At 38.8% G+C, this 20322-nt stretch overlaps 3 protein-coding genes across 4 annotated transcripts; 1 reads left to right on the top strand and 2 right to left on the bottom strand.

Moving 5' to 3' along the window:
- The first annotated feature begins 2968 nt into the window (after window positions 1-2968).
- On the top strand, window positions 2969-5204 carry LOC131312608 (vacuolar protein sorting-associated protein 28 homolog 2). 2 transcript variants are annotated; one of them, XM_058340486.1, is made up of 2 exons: window positions 2969-3211; window positions 4196-5204. In XM_058340486.1, exon 2 carries the CDS (start codon window positions 4319-4321, stop codon window positions 4946-4948), a length of 630 nt encoding a protein of 209 aa, XP_058196469.1. In that variant the 5' UTR covers window positions 2969-3211; window positions 4196-4318; the 3' UTR covers window positions 4949-5204. The 2 variants fall into 2 exon arrangements, with proteins under 2 accessions (XP_058196469.1, XP_058196470.1); XM_058340487.1 differs by lacking the exon at window positions 2969-3211 and adding an exon at window positions 3213-3341.
- Window positions 5205-8688: 3484 nt separating this feature from the next.
- On the bottom strand, window positions 8689-10180 carry LOC131312607 (syntaxin-124-like). Its single transcript, XM_058340484.1, has 2 exons — window positions 9427-10180; window positions 8689-9299 (listed from the first exon to the last, which is right to left on the bottom strand). Exons 1-2 carry the CDS (start codon window positions 9909-9911, stop codon window positions 8870-8872), a joined length of 915 nt encoding a protein of 304 aa, XP_058196467.1. The 5' UTR covers window positions 9912-10180; the 3' UTR covers window positions 8689-8869.
- Window positions 10181-12027: 1847 nt separating this feature from the next.
- On the bottom strand, window positions 12028-19347 carry LOC131312606 (sphingosine kinase 1-like). The gene is made up of 10 exons (XM_058340483.1): window positions 18969-19347; window positions 16849-16971; window positions 16668-16768; window positions 15316-15388; window positions 14945-15031; window positions 14754-14831; window positions 14536-14606; window positions 13553-13846; window positions 13189-13311; window positions 12028-12452 (listed from the first exon to the last, which is right to left on the bottom strand). Exons 1-10 carry the CDS (start codon window positions 19294-19296, stop codon window positions 12261-12263), a joined length of 1470 nt encoding a protein of 489 aa, XP_058196466.1. The 5' UTR covers window positions 19297-19347; the 3' UTR covers window positions 12028-12260.
- Window positions 19348-20322: the final 975 nt, after the last annotated feature.

Here is a 20322-nt window from a genome sequence, read left to right as displayed (position 1 = left end):
GAGAGAGAGAGAGAGAGAGAGAGAGAGAGGTGAGTTTGGGTCGGATTGCGTAAATTGGGCCAGTTTTGGGTGGGCCCGGAAATAGGGCTGGGCCTTGGCATCGTATTCAGTCCAACCCGAGTAGTCTTGTGGGCAAACATAAAAATAAAACCTACTAATAAGCTTTCTTTATTTTTCTCATCAAAAAAGAGAAGAGAAGGAACATGTGATATTTTATGCTAAAACGTACTGATAATGTCAAAACTATTTTTTGTTGGTGTCAAAATTTTAGTGCATAAAATTCTTGTACACTGCGCATGGTACGAGCCTTTTGAGCACTAGAATTTTGGCATTATCATTTCCCTACAAAAAAATAAACTTAATATGTAACCTTGACTTGATTTTTGGTTAGGACGGAAAGGAAGAGAAGAGAAGGAACGATTAAAGAAATAAATATCTTCATCGTTTGGATTGAAAAGAAAGGGAGAAAATATCAAACAGTACTGAAAAGTGAAAATGAGAGAAAGTAAAAAAAAGAAGTGAAAAGAAATTTTCTTTTCTTACATTTGTTTGGTTAAAATGAAATTTTTTTGTAAGAATCTTGGAAGAAAAATATATATGTACTAAAAAAAAAAGAAAAGAAAGTGCAAAGAAATTTCCTTTTCTTACACGTGTTTGGTTAAAACGAAAAGTTTTGTAAGAATCTTGTAAGAAAAATATATATGTACTAACTTATCCTTAACTTACATAATGGATTATGATAGCAAAGAAAATGTTACGGACATAATAGGAAGTATCATAAAACATGACAACTTTTCGCATAAAAAATAAATAAAAATTCATTGTGTTTTTAGCAAGAAAGTGAAAACTATGTACTCATGTGTTTAATGAGTTGTACAATAAAATTCTTACACTTTCTTGTATTTTCATGCTAATCAAACACCAAAAAAGTGTAAGTATTTTCTCTTTCATGCATTTTTTTTTATCACTTTCACTCTATTCAAACAGACTCAATTTAGATTTTTTCTTACATTTTCCTACAAAATTATTTTGCCTTTTCCCCTATTCCTTTTACTCTTAACCAGACAAAGCCAAAAGTGAAGAGAGAAGAGAAATAAATCAATCAAGAACGTGATAAAAATAAACTATCAGAATTGTGGATCCTTCTTGGGTCTACATGGATAGTCGAAAACATTACTTTCTTAGATGTCACTGAAAAAATCAACTACGTAAAAAATCACGTTTGTTCTGATACCAACTACTATTATTATTTCGGAGTCTATTTATCATGAAAAACAATGTTATAATGCTGAATTCGAACTCATTTATGTCAAGATAAATGTGTTTCGGAATCATGTTAATCCATATCCGAAAAATAATTTTATGCATGATGATATTGTTCTCAACAAGTTCTAAAAAGCAATCGATTACAATTATTTAAAGTAACCTGGTAAAAGGCCCAAATGGCCTAACTAGATCGTCCTGTCTATAAGATAGAATGGAAAGACAAGATTGAGAATGACTTTCGATTTATTTGGTCTGAACTTTGTCTGACAAAATACCTAATTTTTTCAGGTTTTTTCCCCCTTGAGTTCCGAATCAAGATCTTCATATGATTTTATTTTATGATCAAAGTGAACTGTGCTGATATGACCATCACGTGATGTAAAATAGAATTCATTATGATTTCATTTTATGATCCAATCCAATCATTTTCATAATTATAGATGTGTATATCTTACTCACACAATAAAGATTAAGTTGATCGGATAGCTTGCCCAAATCCTATTGGTCATAACAAAAATGGATGAGCAAGTGGATGAATCATCCAATGACATTGATGATCTATGAAATTAGTCATTGGAATTACTCAAATAAGACCGTGATGAGTTTCATTTTAGATTACACGAGGTTCAAATAAGATGATCCACACGCTAATCCAAAAAAAAAAGATGATCATCACAATTCCCATACGATGATCCACACGCTCAAGTTCCAACCATTATCACATACGCCTGTCATGCATTCTTTGCTCTCAATTATCCCACACCCCTCACGCTATCAATTTTCGCTCTTGAAAATTTTAGTGCTAATGAGGAATATATTTCAAATGCACTTTTACGGTTGGGCTCGTGCTTACACACTTGCACACCAATAAAGCAACTAGGTTCCAAGTTTCCAACCGCACCCATGTAAGGTTTGGGTGGAAAGAAGGGAAAAACAGGATTGTATTAGGCTAGAGTAAAAAACCCGTTGACCCGACCCGAAGAGCTTCAATCGGTTACGGGTTGAAATATGTAAGAAAAAATTGGTTTTCGGTTTAGCATCGGGCAAAACTGTCAAACCCGACCCGATCTATATATAATATATAAGATTATATACCATTTTTTTTCCAGACAAACTGAAATTCAATATTATATACCATTCCTAGGTATAAATACTTCCCCGTTCCAAAAACGCTCCAAAATAATGCCAAACAAGCCTACACAAGTTCCAAAAACGCTCCAAAACAACGCCAAATAGGCCTACACAAGTATACGGTCCAGAAGTCCAGATCTAGAAAATGAAGCCGCACACTCCTTCGCTTCTGCCGCACATCATCCACCGTTTCTCTCTCTCGCACACCGTCCGTCGTCTACCGTTTCTCTATTCAAAGTTGAAAAGGGGTCATTCGCCATCATTCATCCAGATTTTGGTAGAATCAGTAAATCTCATGCGTATAATACAACAATCTTAAAAAAATTGAATTTTCCATTACTAACTTATGTTTTTGAAATTTGTAGTTTCGGTCAAAAAAAAAAATTGGGTTTTGCGAGCTTCGATTCATGTGTTTGCCCAACCCGACACGATCCGCAATTAAGAATCGATTTTCCAGACGGTTTTGCCATTACACGTATCGGTTGCAGGTCAAAAATGACCTACCCAACCTAATCGGGTCGGGTGACGAGTTCAGGCTAAAAAGCGGCCCAATCTGTGCACACCACTAGTTGTATTAGAAGCTCCCGTAGGGCCGTACGCTGTGTCTGGCGAGAGAGAGAGAGAGTCGTCAGCAAAGGCAATAATTACACGTTGTTTCTGGAGTATTTGATCTCCCATTCCCAAATAATAATTCCCACACGCAACCCCCCCTTGTCCGCAAGCCTACACCTCCTTCTCCTCTCTCTCTCTCTCTCTCTCCATCTTCTCCACCTGCAACAGCTTCACATTATTCAAAGCCGCGTTTTCACTCTCGGTAAGTCCTCTCTCCCCCCATCTGTACCTAATATATCTATATTCTCTCCCTGTATATATATCTGTTCTCTGTATGTGTATTATTTGAGTTGACTTTACCAAGGAAGCCCTAATGGTCTCCTTCTCTTGAGGTATCCCCCCTTTCGGCTTTTATTTATTTATTAGGGTTTCGCGACACGATTTCCACTCCCTCTCAATTTAGATTCGCGTAGATTGCAATTAATTTCTACGCACTGTTGATTTTGGTTTTCATAAAGTTCGATCTTGATCGCAACGGCCGATTTTGAAAACGTGTGATTTCAGCGCTTGTTGAACTTTAATGTAATTTGGTTGTGCTTGTGTCGTCATCTCCATCGATTCACCAAACCCTCTTGCCATTGCCAAATTTTTTCTAGACAAGACAAAAATTTGGCATGAAGTTGGCTTATTGGCCAAATTTTCCATGTCAGCGTCCATGTTTAGGATCCATTGCTTGTCAGGGAAACAACACTCCACCACAACACCAACCGTACCTGCCTACGTGACACTGCATGATTGGTAATTGGAGAACAACTACTTTGCAACCACCAATCATGCAATGCCACGTAGGCGGGTGTGGTTTGTGCTGTGGTGTGGTGGAGTGCTGTGTCCCTAGCATTATTGTAAAAAATATTAAATGTGCTAAATGGGATTGAACTAATGGATCAGAAACACAAATCAATGGAGATACTCTTCGGACTTGTTTTTGTTTTTTTTAAAATCTTGGTGTGTGTTTGTTTCGGTCTGAAGCTGTTCCTATTTGTGTGACACAGCTTATTCATTTGGCTCATGGGCTAAAACATGATGAAAAAGCTATAAAAGAAGTGATTTTCAGAAGCTTTGTTTGGAATATTGTTAAGACTCTTGCTTTATAATAATTTGCTTTTATGTAGCTTAAGGGAGATTAGTCTTGGTGTGTAATTTGTTCCTTTAATGGTTACTATGGTATTGTGATTGTTGTCTCCAGCGAAGAAAGTTGGTCATATTTGCGCGTGTCCCGTTCTCTTCTCCATTTCCAAGTTTGAAGACCTATTCAATAATACAGTAGTTCAGAAAAAAAAAAAAAAAATCTACATTTTTATACTATCTAATGGAAGTTAAGCTATGGAACGACAAGCGCGAGAGAGAGATGTATGAGAACTTTGCCGAGCTCTTTGCCATCATCAAAGCCACTGAAAAGCTAGAGAAGCTATACATTCGGGACATCATTTCGCCGGCGGAGTATGAGCCCGAATGCCAAAAGCTAATTGCACATTTCAAAACTTTAGCATCTACGCTCAAAGACACTGTTCCAAGCATTGAGAGGTTCCATGACACATATAAGATGGATTGCCCCGCAGCCTTGAACCGCCTTATCACTTCAGGCGTCCCTGCAACAGTTGAGCACAGGGCTGCTGCTGCAATGTCAATGAGTTCTTCGGCTTCCGTAGTGGCTGAATGTGTGCAGAACTTCATTACTGCAATGGACGCATTGAGACTGAACATGCTTGCCGTTGATCAGGTCCACCCATTGCTGTCGGACCTTTTGGCTTCACTCAACAAGCTTACCATATTACCCCCCGATTTCGAGGGGAAGACAAAGATGAAGGAGTGGATTGCAAGGCTTTCGAAGATGGGGGCAGCTGATGAGCTAACAGAGCAACAGTCTCGGCAGCTTCACTTTGATCTGGAGTCGTCTTACAACTCTTTTATGGCAGCGTTGCCCACTGCTGGGAATTGACTGGTGGGGTAAGCCTGTAAATAAGTGGACAATGTTGTTGTTTCGGTGGCTCTGATATGTAGTTTCTTGCTTTTGTTTCACTGGGAAGAAACTCAACGATTGTTTCGAAGTATTATTGCTGATTCTGTATGACTTTATATACGGGTTTTGGGTGGCTAGATTGGTGATTGCTTAACTGATTGTTTGTGCTGACTATGAAAATATATTAGTTCCTATAAGATCATGATAATGAATATGTACCCTAGGCTTGCTTCTAGATGTTTATCTTCATTTTCTGATTGTATTTGGTAATGGCTGTAAGTTCTTAAATGGCATTTTATCGCTTCAGTTTTGAGGTTTTGATTGTTTCTTTATGGGTTTGGGAGTTATTCTTGCTTATGACATTTTGTATTTCTTTCCTCTTCTATCTTTCTTAAGTCATGAAGGAGAGGAAACATGGTTATTTTGTTTGCTACAAGTGAACCACTCTCTTCATCATATAGTATCTGTAATTTGATAAAGGTGGTTGATTTGAATTCTTAATGTTGTGCTGTTTTCCACTTCAAGGTCTTGGAAACTCTTGTCCTGTATCAGTTTCCATATTTCACCATTTATGGTGCTCATGCTCCCTATATATAAGTTGCTCCTTTCATTTTAAAGCGAGATCATGCTTTCTTCTTTCAGCATTACACCTAGATTATGCTAACGTAATGTGATTATATTATGCCACCCTGTTTGACAGGATAGTTATAGCATTGTGTCGCAAAATCCCCTTCACTTTGTATTTCTGATGTGGTTTATTTAGATGACCAAAAGTGTTTAACTTTCTTTCTTGCTTTGGATCTTCTAGTAAAGGCTATTCACTGTCCTTGACTGTTTGATTTATCAGAAATGCTACACACACATACAATCTGTGCACAGATTGTGCACAGATTTTATTGTGGGGCCCACCACGGATTCCACACAAATCATCCAAGCCGTTCATTAAATGTAAAACATTTTTTCAAGGGTCCCCGTAAAAAATAATCTCAATCCGATACCTATAGATGCTCGATCCAATCGTATAACTTTTCATCATCTGAAAATCTGAATGAAAAGTTAGATGGTTGGATGAAGCACCTATAGATATTGAATTGAGCTTATTTTTTACGGGAACCCTTGAAAAAATGTTTTACATTTAATGAACGGCTTGGATGATTTGTGTGGGACCCGTGGTAGGCCCCACAACGAAATCTGTGCACAATCTGTGCAAAAAAATCTGTACCGGTAGCAGGACTCTTGATTTATATCCTCCAAGTTGCTTCCAACTTACTTTTTCTCCATTTTTGTTACTTCTCTCGATCTGATTTCTGACTCTTCGCTTCCATTTTCCCCCAGTTTTTTTTTTTTTTTTTCTATCTTGGATTGGATGGGGAGTGAATAAATTAGAACCTACTGCAGCCATATCCCTTGCTGTACGAATTTCCTTTTGAGACGAGGAGTCGATGAGTGTGTACTTGCACAGTTGAGGGATCTTACACATTGGCTTCATTAGCATAACTTCCTCCTTGAGTTACTTGAGTAGCGTGCAGCTAAAGCATAAATTAATGGTTGCTTCTCATTGCTGCTCAACCAATATAGTTTCACCGTACTTTAACGTCGAATTCCCCAAGCTCTGCACTATGACTAAACCTTAAGATTGTGGAGTATCTGTTATGGTGCATGAATAGTTGAAATGGTTTCGGAAATGGCAATAGGAAAATGGAGAGAGATTATGCTGAAAGAACTAGGTTGTTGACATACCTAGATTGCCAATGCCTTTTTCCTTTCCAAAGGGATGTCTATGCATTGCCTATTCTCGTAGAGCTTTGGATGTTTCAGTGTGTTGAAGATATTAGGGGTATACTTAGCAAGCCAAAAAGGGTTTAGTTGGTGTTGGTGGAATAGATGTTGATTCACATGAATTTGGGATTTTTTGCAAATTCTAGTCGACTTTTCACTGATGTCAATTTAACAAGCTGGTTTTTCTTGAAGTTGCCAGTCATAGGTGTTTGGAATCTGGACAGCTTCAGGAAATTAGTGATGATCTTGGGTTTTTTGTGATTATAGGTTGGTCTTTGTTGAGAGGTAGAAGATAAAGTTTTGCGTTTTAGAGGAGGCGGCAAAAAGCTACAAGTGGTTGTTGGATTTCTGAAGTTGCAGAATATTGGGATTAGCTCCGATTACAGGGTTTAGGCAATTGCTATTTTATCCTAGCTTGTGAATGTGCACAAAGAAGAAGCGAGGAAGAATCAGTATCCGCAGAAGGGTATTCGAAAACTTAAGATTGGTAAAATCTCCATAATTCCAGAGCGAATAGCCTAGAACCATTTATCTATGCCAACATTTCCCAGTTCCCTCACCAAATGCAGGTTTTGTGTTATATGCATGAGCGGAACTCTCGCATCGCCATTACAAGTGAACACCTGCAGTACGTATGCAGTACCCTCGAGGGCTCCTCGCTAATCTTTGGTGTCGTGTTTTACTGTTACCGGATGGCATCATCAGTTACCATGTTCTGTAGTTATCAAGCTCTGGGCTTCCAAGAGGTTTATACGTGAGTTTACTTGTCAATTTTTAACCCATAATAACTTGTCCCCAACTTAAGTTTACTTCTGATAGCAACTTTCTTTATTAGAAGCCTTCTGATTTCTACATTTATTATCAGGACACAGAAAACAAAAAGTACCTTCTCCAAGGGGGTACGCAACTCCTCTCTAAACCTGCAGGCAAGAAAATAAAGCTCTCAACCTTTCCAAAAAATCTTCTGTACAAAAGCAGCACATTAGACAGAGTGGCACAGCTTCCCACACTTTCCTAAAGCTACCCTTTGAGTGTAACCTTGAGACTCTTGTAATATCCCATTTCTAGTGACACATCAAAATAGAAAGATTTTTGGAGCTTCTGGCCATTTCATTTTTGCGTGCAACAAAATAGAATGCATGTATGGTAGTCCATTAGGGAGTATTGCCCCATCACACAATACCATTTTTTGTAAGAGACTCCGATGTTGGGATCGAAGCTAAGGTCCTACCACATGTGAATAATGTTAGGAGTATGTTTAGGGGCTATGAGGACTTGAACCTGGGCATTGTCCAATTAAGTACAAGTTTCCAATCGATGAACCAACCCCTCATTGGCAGAACTTCTGGCCATTTCTAGTGATACATTCAAAAAATAGATTTTAGAACTTCTGGTTTGTTGGATACAGTAGTTAAAGCCCCTCTGCCTTGTGACAGCCCAAAGTACTTCCTTCGAAATTAATTTGCAACAATGCCACTTGCACATATTTTTGTGCACATATCATGCACATACATTTTTGTGAGGCTCATATCAGGATCCCACAAAATGATTCGAATCGCTCATCTTTTTTAAAATATTTTTTGGAGGGTTTCTGTAAAAAAATCAGCTCCAACGAATATCGGTAAAAGCTTTTTCAGAAATCGCAGGGCAAAACAGAATGATTCACTACGATTTCTGAGAAAGCCTTTACCGATATCCGTTGGAGTTGATTTTTTACAGAAACCCTCCAAAAAATATTTTAAAAAAGATGAGCGGTTTGAATCATTTTGTGGGACCCCGATATAGGCCTCATAAAAAATGTATGTGCATGATATGTGCACAAAAATCTGTGTGGGAATCGTTTCCGATTAACTTGTTCACAAGGTGCAACCGTGCAAGAATATGGAAGACAATTCCTTCTTTTTTAGATCCGCATATGGAAGACAATTAGAAGTTCTCTTCATTGCAGAAACACACTCTTTTTCAATAATGCCCGAAACCTATTATCATTCTTCCTGCTATGCCATCCATCTATTCTCTCTAATATACACACACAAACACATATGCTCGTATATCGTATCTGGACATTAGAAAACCTGTTCTCCAACTCCCAGGGCAAAGTAGTCCAATCTCTCTCTCTTTCTACTTTGGAAGCAGCAACGGAGCCAAGAGCGGGAAAAGGATGACGACAACAAGAACAATCCCTAGCAGGATGGCGTAGCACGTCCACTTCCTAGAGCTCTTTTGATGTACCCGGGCCTCCTGCAGTTGCTCGGTCCCACGCCTCACGAACGAGCTTGCGTGGGCCACGTGGCTCTCGATGTCGTTGAGCTGGTGACCTTGTGCCTCCACCAAGGCTGCCATGTCCAAGAACACCTGGTGCAGCTCGAGCAAGTTCTTTTCAATCTCCTTCACCGCGTCATGTCTCTCCTGAATCTCTGATATAGTGTCCAGAATCCGACCCCTCCCCTGTTCCTGAATTGCCTTTTGCATGAAATTCTCGCTTTCACCGCTTGAAATCAAGTTCTCAATGGTTTCTTCATTTGCCTTCTCTCCCGTAATTGTAAAGTACCTACACACGAATGAAACTAGGATTTAGAATTGGAGCGGGGACAGATTTTCGGAGATAAATTCTATTTTCCGAGTTTTTGTAGAATAATTTTCGAAGACTATAGAATTAGTTTGGTTATTGTGAATACCTACGCTCTACCGTTTCCTTGTATTCAGCCGCCATTTTCCCCCTCAATTCCTGGAAATCGTCCATCATATCCTTGAGTTTCTTTCCCAACCCGCCAACCACTGAAATCCTGGTTCGGTCCGCGGACGACCCGGGCCCGCAACCTGGAAGCTTCCGGTGGGTTGCGTTCGACTGCTCTAGGGCTTCGAGTTTCCTCTTGATGAGCTTGACCTGTTTCAAGACGTGGGCAACGTCCGAGTCCATTCGGGCTCGGACCTCTTTCATGGTTTTGGCATTGTGCACGGTTTTGCTCTCCTCGTTGGATTCATGCAACCTCTGGTAGAGTTGCTCGACGCTCCTCATGTCTTCCTTGACATTCTCGACGTCCTGAAAGAACCGGTCGAGATTACCCTCGTTCCCGGCCTGGCCGGTCTCCACGTCGTCCAAGTGCGTCTGTTGCTTCAGGTCCGTGTACCTTTTGAACGAGCCCGAGAATAGATCATTCATCCTTGCCGAATTTCTATGTAACGATCTTCGTTGCAAACGGATTTTTTCGTTCCAACGGCGGAACCCAATAGAATAGTTCAAAGAAAATTAAGAGAAGAAATGGAACAATCAATCCCTATTTGTTTCTTGTAATTATTATTTGATTCTGAGATCATAAAAAGGGTTTTGGGGCTTCAATCTCTTCTCCAACACCTATTGTTTTGATGAGGATGAAGAGAGGTGGCAACAGAAAGCTTAACGGTCATCTATAAATGGCATTGGCAGCAGAGATGAAGGCCAACCAATACTAACCTAAAACTCTTACCAACAGGCTGTGTCTAAAAGGGGGAAATACCGTAGGGTGCCCATAAATTGTTTAATTATTCAATGCTCCTGCAGCACGGTTACGTGGTGCTACGGTTAACTCCAATGCCACATATTTATGTGGATCCACGACTATGTGTATGAACTCTATATAAATGTGGTTCTAGAATGATCTGGAGCACCATGTGACTATGCTTCGGTACTACTGAATAATTTAATTTCATAAATTGGAGCGTGGCACCAATCCTCACAAAGAAGAAGTAACAGCTGTTAGGATGAATTGGTCACCCATTTTTGCAGTATTTTTACTCTCTTTTTTCCGGTTTTACAAATGGAAGTGCATATCGATAAAAAAAAATTTTTTTAGTCAAATGGAAATATAGAAGTGCATATCTACATGGTATCTCATCACCTCCACCAGAGAGTATTGTTGTCCTGGCACACCGTATCTTTATTTGTAGAGGATCCGACCTTACATATGTCAGGACTGAAGCTAATGTATCATCATGTGTAGGTGGTGTTAGAAGTATGTTTAATCCCAACAAAAAGCTACGGAGACTTCAACTTTTCAACCAAGCCCGAATGTCCACCACTGAACACATTCTGACCACACTAACCCCACAAGGGGTCAGCTTCTCGACGGACTTTGTTGGTTTTGAGATCCTGCTATGGTACCCACCCCAGGCTTTGCATCCGAAAAGTGTGCATCAGTCTTTTAAGGAGCTAAACAATTGCACATAAGGTGGTTGGTAGGCTGCTAGTGCTATTTACATAGGGAGCAAGTGCATGTCGTATTAGTGTTTACTCATAGGAATATACCACACTTGCAAATATTGTATATGGAAAATATATTTATTCCAAACAAAAATGCTGCATTTTCAATGCCATCATAGCCAAACAAATTATAAAATCAGCAAACAAAACCCAAACAACAACCGAATCACATTCACGCTGCATCTTGTCGTGTTTGAGTTTTGTCATATTTCAAATTAGCAAACCAACACGAAAAAATAAAACAGCTCTTCGTGCCCTTCTCGAGTTATGTGAACCCAACCCATATTCTGTTAGAAGAATTAGTTTTAGAATATATATTTGGTTTGTCCAAAACCTATTGAAGTGAATGAAAATCGACTCCATTAATCTCCATTTGATAAATTGATTGAAGAAAGCCAATAAAGATTTTATTTTTATGGATTTTATTTTGCTTTGATGGATTAGTTATTTTCTTAGAGTTGTGTTTATTCATTGACACTTATTCGGAACTTCCGATGAACCATTTATAAACAGGTAGATAGTTTTTCTGATTGATTTTCCATATTTATGCGAGTCTCGAGTCTTCACATGGGAGAGTACAAAAATTCAAGTTGGTTCACCAGGCCCATCAATTGTAATGCTACTTCTGTGAGATTTTGATCATTACATCCTAGGAGATAAACGTCCAAAAAAATCTGTAAGCACCATAACAAGGACAAATTTGTCTCAAGGACGTAGCTTCTAACACTAGCATTGATCATTTTTCATGCGATTTTCCAAGTCCCACCTTTCTATAAGTTTGTCGTTTACAATTCCGTTTGATAAATATCACAATAAACAAAACGTATACATATTTTCTAAACACATTCATCCCGGTTAGTCTTCGTGTTGCTAGGTCATGTCATATTCGCGCGCGTTCGTGTTAAAAAGTAATTAATCAAAACCCTCTAATTCCTGCATATTAACGATTTTGTTCTCCATAGATTTCTTTCCATTCCATGAGTCCCAAGACCCAAAAGTTATGGGGTTGTCAGGGAAATTGGAGCGAAAAAGAATGGGATACAAGAACTTCGGCTCAAGACCTTATTTTGACCTGGGCAAAAATTATACAGTATTTTTACAAAAGAACAAAACAAACCCTGAACTTTAGCAGTCATTCTTTTAACATACAACTTCATGGGTAAAAAGGGAAAAGACCAAAATGATAAAATCATATATTCCTGTATTCTCCTTGTATGACTCTGTACAAACAGAAATGTCATACATAAAACCCACTTTTGTTATTGGTGAATGTCAAAGAGGGGTAAATACAGTAGCCAAACCTTGGTCCACTGTTATTTGGAGCTTGTCATATGCCATCAGAGCCTTCTGGTCGGACTTGTATGTTGCTTTTCCTCTGGCCAGGACCTCGCCGTCTACATCTATGATACCTTCTTTTGTTGCGTCGTCGGTTCTTGGACCGGGCTCCAAAACAAACGCTTTCACCTGTAATATATTTCGAGAAACAGAGCAACAAGTTAGAATCATATGCATATGACCAGCGGTGCATTTGAGTAGATTTTGCCTTTCAGTTTTATGTTTTGTTCTTTTAACATGCATGGATAAGTACTTCGAAACTACATCACACATGGGAATGTTCAAATTGAATGCTCTAACATTGTGCCTGATCGTATGAAATAATTTTCAAGGTTATGAATAATAGGTTGGATGGCAGAAAACTTGAAAATTAAGAATTTGGTTCTTAATCTCTGTGATTCTAATGCTGGAATGGACAGACAGATGCGAACAGGAAAGCGACTCATTATTACAACTGAAGCTGGAAGCACAATCCTGAACGAAGCATGGATCTCTATCCCCACACTCTCGTGTTCCAGCCAACCAATAAAAGAAGGGAACATGCAAACTCCAATTAATATCCTTAAAAACAATTCTCGCGGGAAATAACTCAAAACTCCTCGATAGGAGGCTAGGTGGGAAGGGGGAGATTAAGAAGTTGCAGAGACAGAGCATGGAGAATGAAGATTTCTGCTCTTCTGCATCAGCAGTCTCAGAACTACCATGGGAATTAGAATATCTAGAATACATAATCAACATGGTCATTGTAGTTTCTCTGGAATACCATGTAGTCTCTACAACATGGACAGGTATTAAAAAAGCTGAACTACTGCTGGAAGAAAATAATATAAGTATACAGTAAGCCGAGCTAATATCATGAGCTCACCTTGAAGTACAAGACATGTGGTGATTTGACATGATTCCCATTATTAAGTTCTGTCATCAGTGCTAACAAAGCTAACCTTGGGCAATTCCTAACAAGGATCAAGTCCAAATAACCATCTGAGAACTGTACAACCAGCAAAAAAAGAATGTAAAAGTCAATAAAGCTTAAATAAGAAAATCTAGTAGTCTTTAGTAGAAATTTAAGGACTCAGTATCTATGGCAGAAACTATCAGAGGTCAATAAAGAGTAACATTTTCATAACTATTTCTTGATGACTATATTGCTGCACTTTTGTGTGTAGGCTCCACGCTAAAACGTCTGATGTTATTTACCCAAGGATAAAAATAAGTCAAACATACAAAACCTTGGCATCAGGTGCTGCCTTGGTATTTTCACCACCCCATGTTACATTATGGAGCCAAACCGAAACAAATGGACCATCAATCTTCCTCCAATTCAAGCTCTCCAATGCAACAGTGGGACCTCTATAGCTACCTTGCTGAACCTTCATAGGTTCATCATGGCTTGGATTGCAGATTTCTTGGCCCATAAATTCACCCATGTGACTGCTCGGCTCTCCGTAATCTTCAAAACCAGGAGCAGGCACAAATGAAATACGCCCGTTGTATTTCCTGAGATGAAATATTCGCTGAAGAGCCTGGAAATGCAGTAGTTGTAAGGAAATAATAGCCGAGCAAAAAAAAAGTTAGTTAGGAAATAATAGCATCTCATTGCACCTTCAAAGCTGTTTTCATCTTTAGTACATTAAACAGTACTTCACATGGAAGCAGAACAGTCAACTTCATCAAATCTATAACCTTTAATATGAGTTGAACAAATAGCGATGATGGAGACGATCCAAAGTTTAAGGAGGATGCGGAAAGTTCCACATACTTTACCTCAATAACCCTGGGTCAATAGAAGAGAGATGGGATGATTGTTAAACAGGACTTCGTTTGCTCCTATATAAGCCAAACACCTTGTGTATCATAACTGTTGGTAATGCTACATGGAGCCAAACATCATGCGTGTCACGGATACAAGTTGACGTTCATGGCATATACGGGAGGTAGTTATAAGAAGGGGGATTGAAAAAGCTGGATCTTACACAAAGTCGGTGTGCAGCAAAAAAAAGCAGATTCCTACAATAAATAGTCAAGTATTTGTGCTTTGAAGACATTTATAACAAGTTATGTACTGAATATAGCTATGTGAAAGCAAATCTTATAGAGAACCATAAGAACAAAGATAGATTCGTCAAATGGAATATCAGATACTACTTCTAAACAGTTCTTTTATGAGACTTCATACAGCATAATAAATGCGCTTTAGACTTCAGGAACTTACATAGAAATCTAAGCGAGCACTGCCCATCCATCTATACTTCTCAGACTCGATGTCGATATCTGCCACCAGACCTGTATAAGAACAAGATTTTGTAAGCACTGCTGGAAATATAGCTACTGCTAACAGCAAAGAATCAATGAATAACTAACACAATCTATAAGGAATAATAGGATTAACTAGCTTGAAATTTAAAACTATCAAATGGATATCTGACATACCCCATGCAAGCGTCAAGACACTAAAGAACCTGGTCTCCCCTTGCGAGATGGTAGCTACGTCCAATGAACACCGCTTGCCTGACATTAGTAGGAGTTGGCAGTTATTTCTGTAGCAAACACAATCCCATTTGAAAGCAAAAAGTGGTAATTAACTGTTTCCCGACAACATCATGATAGAGAGCATAAACAACCTCGAATAATTGCAAGAATTGCATTAAATGCGGTACACGGATGACCAACAGAATCGAGAAGAGATTTTGCCATGCCATTTCCAGTACCTCCAAACAAAAATAAATCACGTCAGATTTAAAATTCTAAAGAAAAAAGTGGACAAGGAGTAATGTTTTCCTGGCATAAGATTGCCATACTGAACGTGCAGTGGCGGTGTTCGTTGGATATTTTACCTGATTACAGCTATATAGAAACAAACCTTTTGTTTCATTCATTAAATAAACCTTGAAGAAACTACAATGCTATTGCTCGCTAGGACCATGCCCCAAATCATAATTTCTGAAAGGTTGAGGGAAGAGTATAAAATATTAACTAAATTGGGTAGACAAACCTGCAGGTACTGCTCCAAGAGGTATTTTTATTGCGGTATTCCAATCCTCTCTCTCAAGTAGTCCATTTACTACCTACTAAATTTTGCAAGTGTATTAGAAAAAAAGAAAAGAAAAAGTGGAGGTGCTATCAATGCATCTAATCATGCAATTCAATATGTCTGAAGACTCTGATCTGGAACTCAAAGAAAGGAAAATGCAAGTCAAGCCAAATCATAATTGGACATTCCAATATCACAAGTGAGAGGTTTACATTTCTATGCACCCTTAACTGTTGCAACTTAAAGGTTCACTTAATGAACTTCCAATCATGCCATGGATGCGGAGATGTGTAAAACACCATTGGTGGGCTTGTGTGATGTACCAGTCCTTACTTATAATCCACCATTCCCGCTGCATGACAATTGAAAAGTCAACCTCAGCAAATAATCCATTTGCAGTCTATGTTGAGAGTCATCACCGACTCTCCGGAAGTCTCTGGATGCTTCAGGTATCTTCCACACTGTTCAGGAATGTTCCCGACTCTACTAGAAGGTTCCAAATTCTATTGGAATGTCCCGGCTTATGCTAGAACCTTCCGGAATCTTCTAGACTATGATGGAATGGTCTAGAAATCTTTTAGAATTATTCTAGGATTGTCCTACTCTAAAGTACCTTTGCTCCCTATAAATAGGGGATGGGAGCTCATTTCGTGTAAGTGTGGTGAGACCACAAAGTGTGAGTGCAAGTGAAAGACACTCACGTGTGAGTGAGTGTTAGAGTGTAAGTAAAGGCATACACTTTAAGGTGATAGTGAACAATAGTGAAGTGCCTAAGTGTGAGGTATACTAAAATGTTATCTTGTATCATGGGTACTTGTGCATAGTGAAGGGTATTCAATAAAAGTGTATTAGTTTCCAATGTCCAAACCCAACAGAATATTTCCTTGACCAACCTAGTCATGATGCCATGAAAAGGGAACATACATTGTAAATTTTACAAAGCCTTTGATCTTTAGCATCTCAGGAGCCAACAACTGGTAAGTAGGAAGCAACTTAAAGGGAGGATGGCTTCTAGTTGAAGTGTCTAAGTCATTCATTTGATTTTCATTGTGATTTTTAGCTCACTTCGTATTTAGTAGAACATGATTGGTAAATGAATGCTTAGCCAATGGATTCTAGGGTACCATCTCAACTTCGGAAGTGTCATCCCTTCTAAAAGTGCATTGATATCTATTAACATCACAAAACACTCTAGCTACAACTTTGAGTAGTACCTCATAATGTTAGATGATGAAGCTGTAATGCGGAATATACACACACACACATATATAATATGTATTCTCATACAATAATTCACATAATAAGCAGCCAACCTCAACCAAGACTCCATCCCCGCTGACACAAACTATTCCATCATACTTAGAGAGATCCAATGTTTGAACAACTTCCTTTGCATGGAGCTGATGTTTTGTTTCTGAAAGTGACAAAATGAAATCAATAAAAATAAGAGTCACAGTAAAACCGTTCCAGGACTCAGAATCATGAACTACAAACCTTGCAGCGTAAACTCAACATTAGCATCTTCCAATAGTGGTTTCACATCATCAAGGAATATCTTAGATGCAGATTTCTTCCCCCCAAATGGATTCACAAAGACAAATAGCCTCTTTGGCCGACCTGTTATAAAACAAGAAGTTAAAAAGGAAAACATTATCACTAGAGATTAGCATAGGGGCGGAGGCATTGATGGGGGTGAGAAGCACGCGCCACCCCCTGGTTCAAAAAAAAAAATTTGTATTGCAAAAGTAGAAGTTGCATTAGTCTACAGAACACAGTACTTTATTTTGAATATTAAGTATGCTGATAGGTGATTAACCTATGAAAATGTGTACTTTTTTTGTATGAATAGTTAACTGTTGAACACATGTACTTTAGGTGTGTATTAAGCATCTTAATGGATAATTAAGTTGTCAACCTATGAAAATGAGTGTGTTTTTTGAAATTATGGAAAGCAAATTTTAGTATTAAGTATATTGATATATTTGGGTACCACTTAACAAAAATGATCTAGTCTTAAATTTGTGAAATTTTTTCAATGTCTCGACTTGTCCCCTCTCTCTCTAGCGTCACTCTCTACCCCTTCTTTTTTTCATAAGGATTTTTTTCATAAGGTTTGTGGTGGGAGGGGGCCATAGAGGCATATGTGAGGACTCCCCCTCCCCATGGTTGGCTCCTCTAGTGCTTTGGTTATTCTCCCTTCCTAGTGAGGGTTTCTCTCATCTCCTCTGAGAATTTTTTTTCTTTCCTCCCCTCTCTCAGATCCCCTCCTCTTTCGAACCTCCTCATTTTCATTGATCTTCTCCTCTCCTTCACCCCTTTGCCTCCCTTCAATCCAAAACCGCCTCTCTTTACTACTACTACCGCCTATGTACCGCCACCTTTATCCTTTTCCTCACCCCCTCAATTATGGATTTGGAGCTAGGGTCTGAGACCTCAAGTTCGGAACTCGTCGATACAGAGCTTATCAATGTTTCAGAGCTACTTAGTGATTGGACTCTTAGGGGGTTTTTTAGTTTTCTTTGGGGTTTTTTTTCCCAATATAGATTCCATTGATGCTTAACAGTATACTCCGATTTGGATCTTTGCATCCCTTGGGGGCTTATTTCCTTCATCTTTGACTAGCATTATTACCTAACTTAGTTTTAGTCTACTTTGGAGTATGTGCTAGCGAGCATGACGCTTACGTCTATATGTAACGCTTTAGTTTTCTTTCTATGTAATTTGTTTATTGTTTTCCTGATGGGTTGTTTTAGATTCTTATCTTTGTATTTTGGATGGAATTCCTTGTGTGCGTTGTTGGACTTTTCTTTTTGACAAAATCATTTCCTCTGATCAATGGAAAAAAAACCTATGCATTTAACGACTCGTTGAATGTCCAAACCAAAGTACTCATCTATCTTCAATTAAATATCTCAAAACACATAGTTTTAATATGTGCAAGCCACACATGGGTCTCTCAATTTCGTATTGCATAAGTTTTATCTAAGGCTCAGTTTAGATGACAATAATCTTGAGGAGGAACGGGAACGTGATGCCATATTTTCATAATTCCTTAGTTCGGAAGTGATTGGAATGGGAATGTGGTTCCTGAATCCCGATAACATATTCAACCAGGAATCGCATTCCCAAACTAAGTAGGAATTTGATTCCTCCCATCCCCATGAGAATCCTAGATTCTTGACTCAAACCATTAAAAAAGGAAATATTTGCCTAGTAAATTTTCAAAATAACTAATTCCTAGATAGAATTACTGAATATTAAACATCGAACAAAAAAATACTCCGGGTATTGAATTACTAGAAATTTGATTCCCGGGTATCAAATTCCTACTCCTAGCGAAGCCTAAAGGAAATGGGTCCAATGACCAAATTTAAAAGTTCACAATGTAGACCCCACAACCATCTCATTTATGGCAAACAAATCCCATACTTAACCCTGGCCAATTCGCAGTTAATTGTTCAGAAAATACTGGAAAAACGTGCCGCTCATATATGGAAAAGAAAAAAGAAAAAAGGAGAGGAGCTAATCCTTCAAATTCATTAAATGCACAACGTCATGTGATTTTTCTACTTCATTAATTGCACACTACGATTCGAGCAAGCCGAAATGATTACCTAAAGAATCGATGAAATCCTGCAGCTTCTGGCACCAAACTCTCAGCAAGTCCTCCGACTGGGGCTCGAACACGAAGGTCTTCCTCATCGGAGCTCCCCTGCTCCCGGGGCAGCAGATTTTCGCACCCTCGACGACGGCCCTGATCTTGATCCTCGGCCCTTCGGTGGAGAACCCGAGGACCTCCTTGTCCACCTCCAGGCAACGCTGGCTCCCGCCCTCCGTCCACCGGACAACGCCGTCGCCGGTCAGAGTCACGTCCGTTACGGTGCCGTTGACCAGGACCCGGTCGGAGAGCAGTGCGAGCTCTCCTCCCCCGGTTTGATCCATTTCGCAGCACAAGAAGTTGATGCTGTTTTCCACCTGGGCTTTTATAGGGAACACCTGTGGGCCTGTGGCCGTTGACCGGTCCGGGTCGATTTAGATAATATGAACCGGGTGTTAATAAAATGGATCAAGTAAATAACCGTTTTTTAATATCAAACGGATCTAGATGGACCCCGCGCCGCTGGATGGGAGTCAGATCCCGTCCGGTATAGGTTACCCTCCGTTTTGGCCTCCAATAATGATCGAAATTTTTAGAGTTCATTGAGAACAATTATGTCAAAAATTACGTTGATCGGATATCGAAATACATTGATGTTGTACTCCCTTTGTCTCAGTTTATTTGTCAAATTTTGACATATGTGTCTTTTAAAAAATTGTCTATATCTCACAATCTATAATGTTTTACATAATTTCTAAAATATCATATTTTAGATTTAATTGAGATCTATCAAACAAGATACATATTGCATATAAAAAATATTATAAATTAAAATATATAGATAATTTTGTAAGAGGTCTCAAATAGTGAAAATGGACAAACAAATCGAGACGGATGGAGTATAAAATAGGGTGTGAAACATAAGATTGCAACCCTTCAACACATTTCTCCAAAACTTAATGTATTTTGAAATGATATCAAACAGTATCCGATTAACATGATTTTTAGAGTGATGGTTGGTCTTGACGAACTCTAAAAAACGAATGTTTCCGATTATTATTATGGCCCTGAGAAGAGCCCACAAAAAGCCAAATTGGACAGGACCGGAAGATAACTCATACCGGACGGGATCTGACTCCGGCTGGATGAGGTAGGTGACAGCGGGATATTATGGCCGGCGGTTGACTTTGATCGTTGGAAGAGTTTTTTATTCGGAATTTATTCCCACACCCATTTTAACAACAGTGTGTGTATATATATATACTGTATATTTTATTATAGTATTATTTTCTGGAGGAAGGTTCTCTAGTCCTTCAAATGAACTAGGTATCGGAAACGTTCACTTTATATATATATATATATATATAGGA

This window comes from Rhododendron vialii, chromosome 13a, assembly GCF_030253575.1.
Source record: "Rhododendron vialii isolate Sample 1 chromosome 13a, ASM3025357v1".
Classification (NCBI taxonomy): Eukaryota; Viridiplantae; Streptophyta; class Magnoliopsida; order Ericales; family Ericaceae; genus Rhododendron; species Rhododendron vialii.
The sequence above is the reverse complement of the archived record's forward strand: the minus strand, read 5'-3'. Positions and strand labels throughout refer to the sequence as shown.

What these genes read in the sequence shown, in the direction of transcription:
- LOC131312608 (XM_058340486.1), top strand. Translation starts at nt 4,319, where the DNA reads ATGGAAGTTAAGCTATGGAACGACAAGCGCGAGAGAGAGATGTATGAG.
- LOC131312607 (XM_058340484.1), bottom strand. Translation starts at nt 9,911, where the DNA reads ATGAATGATCTATTCTCGGGCTCGTTCAAAAGGTACACGGACCTGAAG. An exon ending in AAGGAAACGGTAGAGCGTAG is followed by an intron (nt 9,300 to 9,426) that starts GTATTCACAATA and finishes ATTCGTGTGTAG; the next exon opens with GTACTTTACAATTACGGGAG.
- LOC131312606 (XM_058340483.1), bottom strand. Translation starts at nt 19,296, where the DNA reads ATGGATCAAACCGGGGGAGGAGAGCTCGCACTGCTCTCCGACCGGGTC. An exon ending in TGTTGAGTTTACGCTGCAAG is followed by an intron (nt 16,769 to 16,848) that starts GTTTGTAGTTCA and finishes TGTCACTTTCAG; the next exon opens with AAACAAAACATCAGCTCCAT. An exon ending in GTGCTCGCTTAGATTTCTAT is followed by an intron (nt 13,847 to 14,535) that starts GTAAGTTCCTGA and finishes CTGCATTTCCAG; the next exon opens with GCTCTTCAGCGAATATTTCA.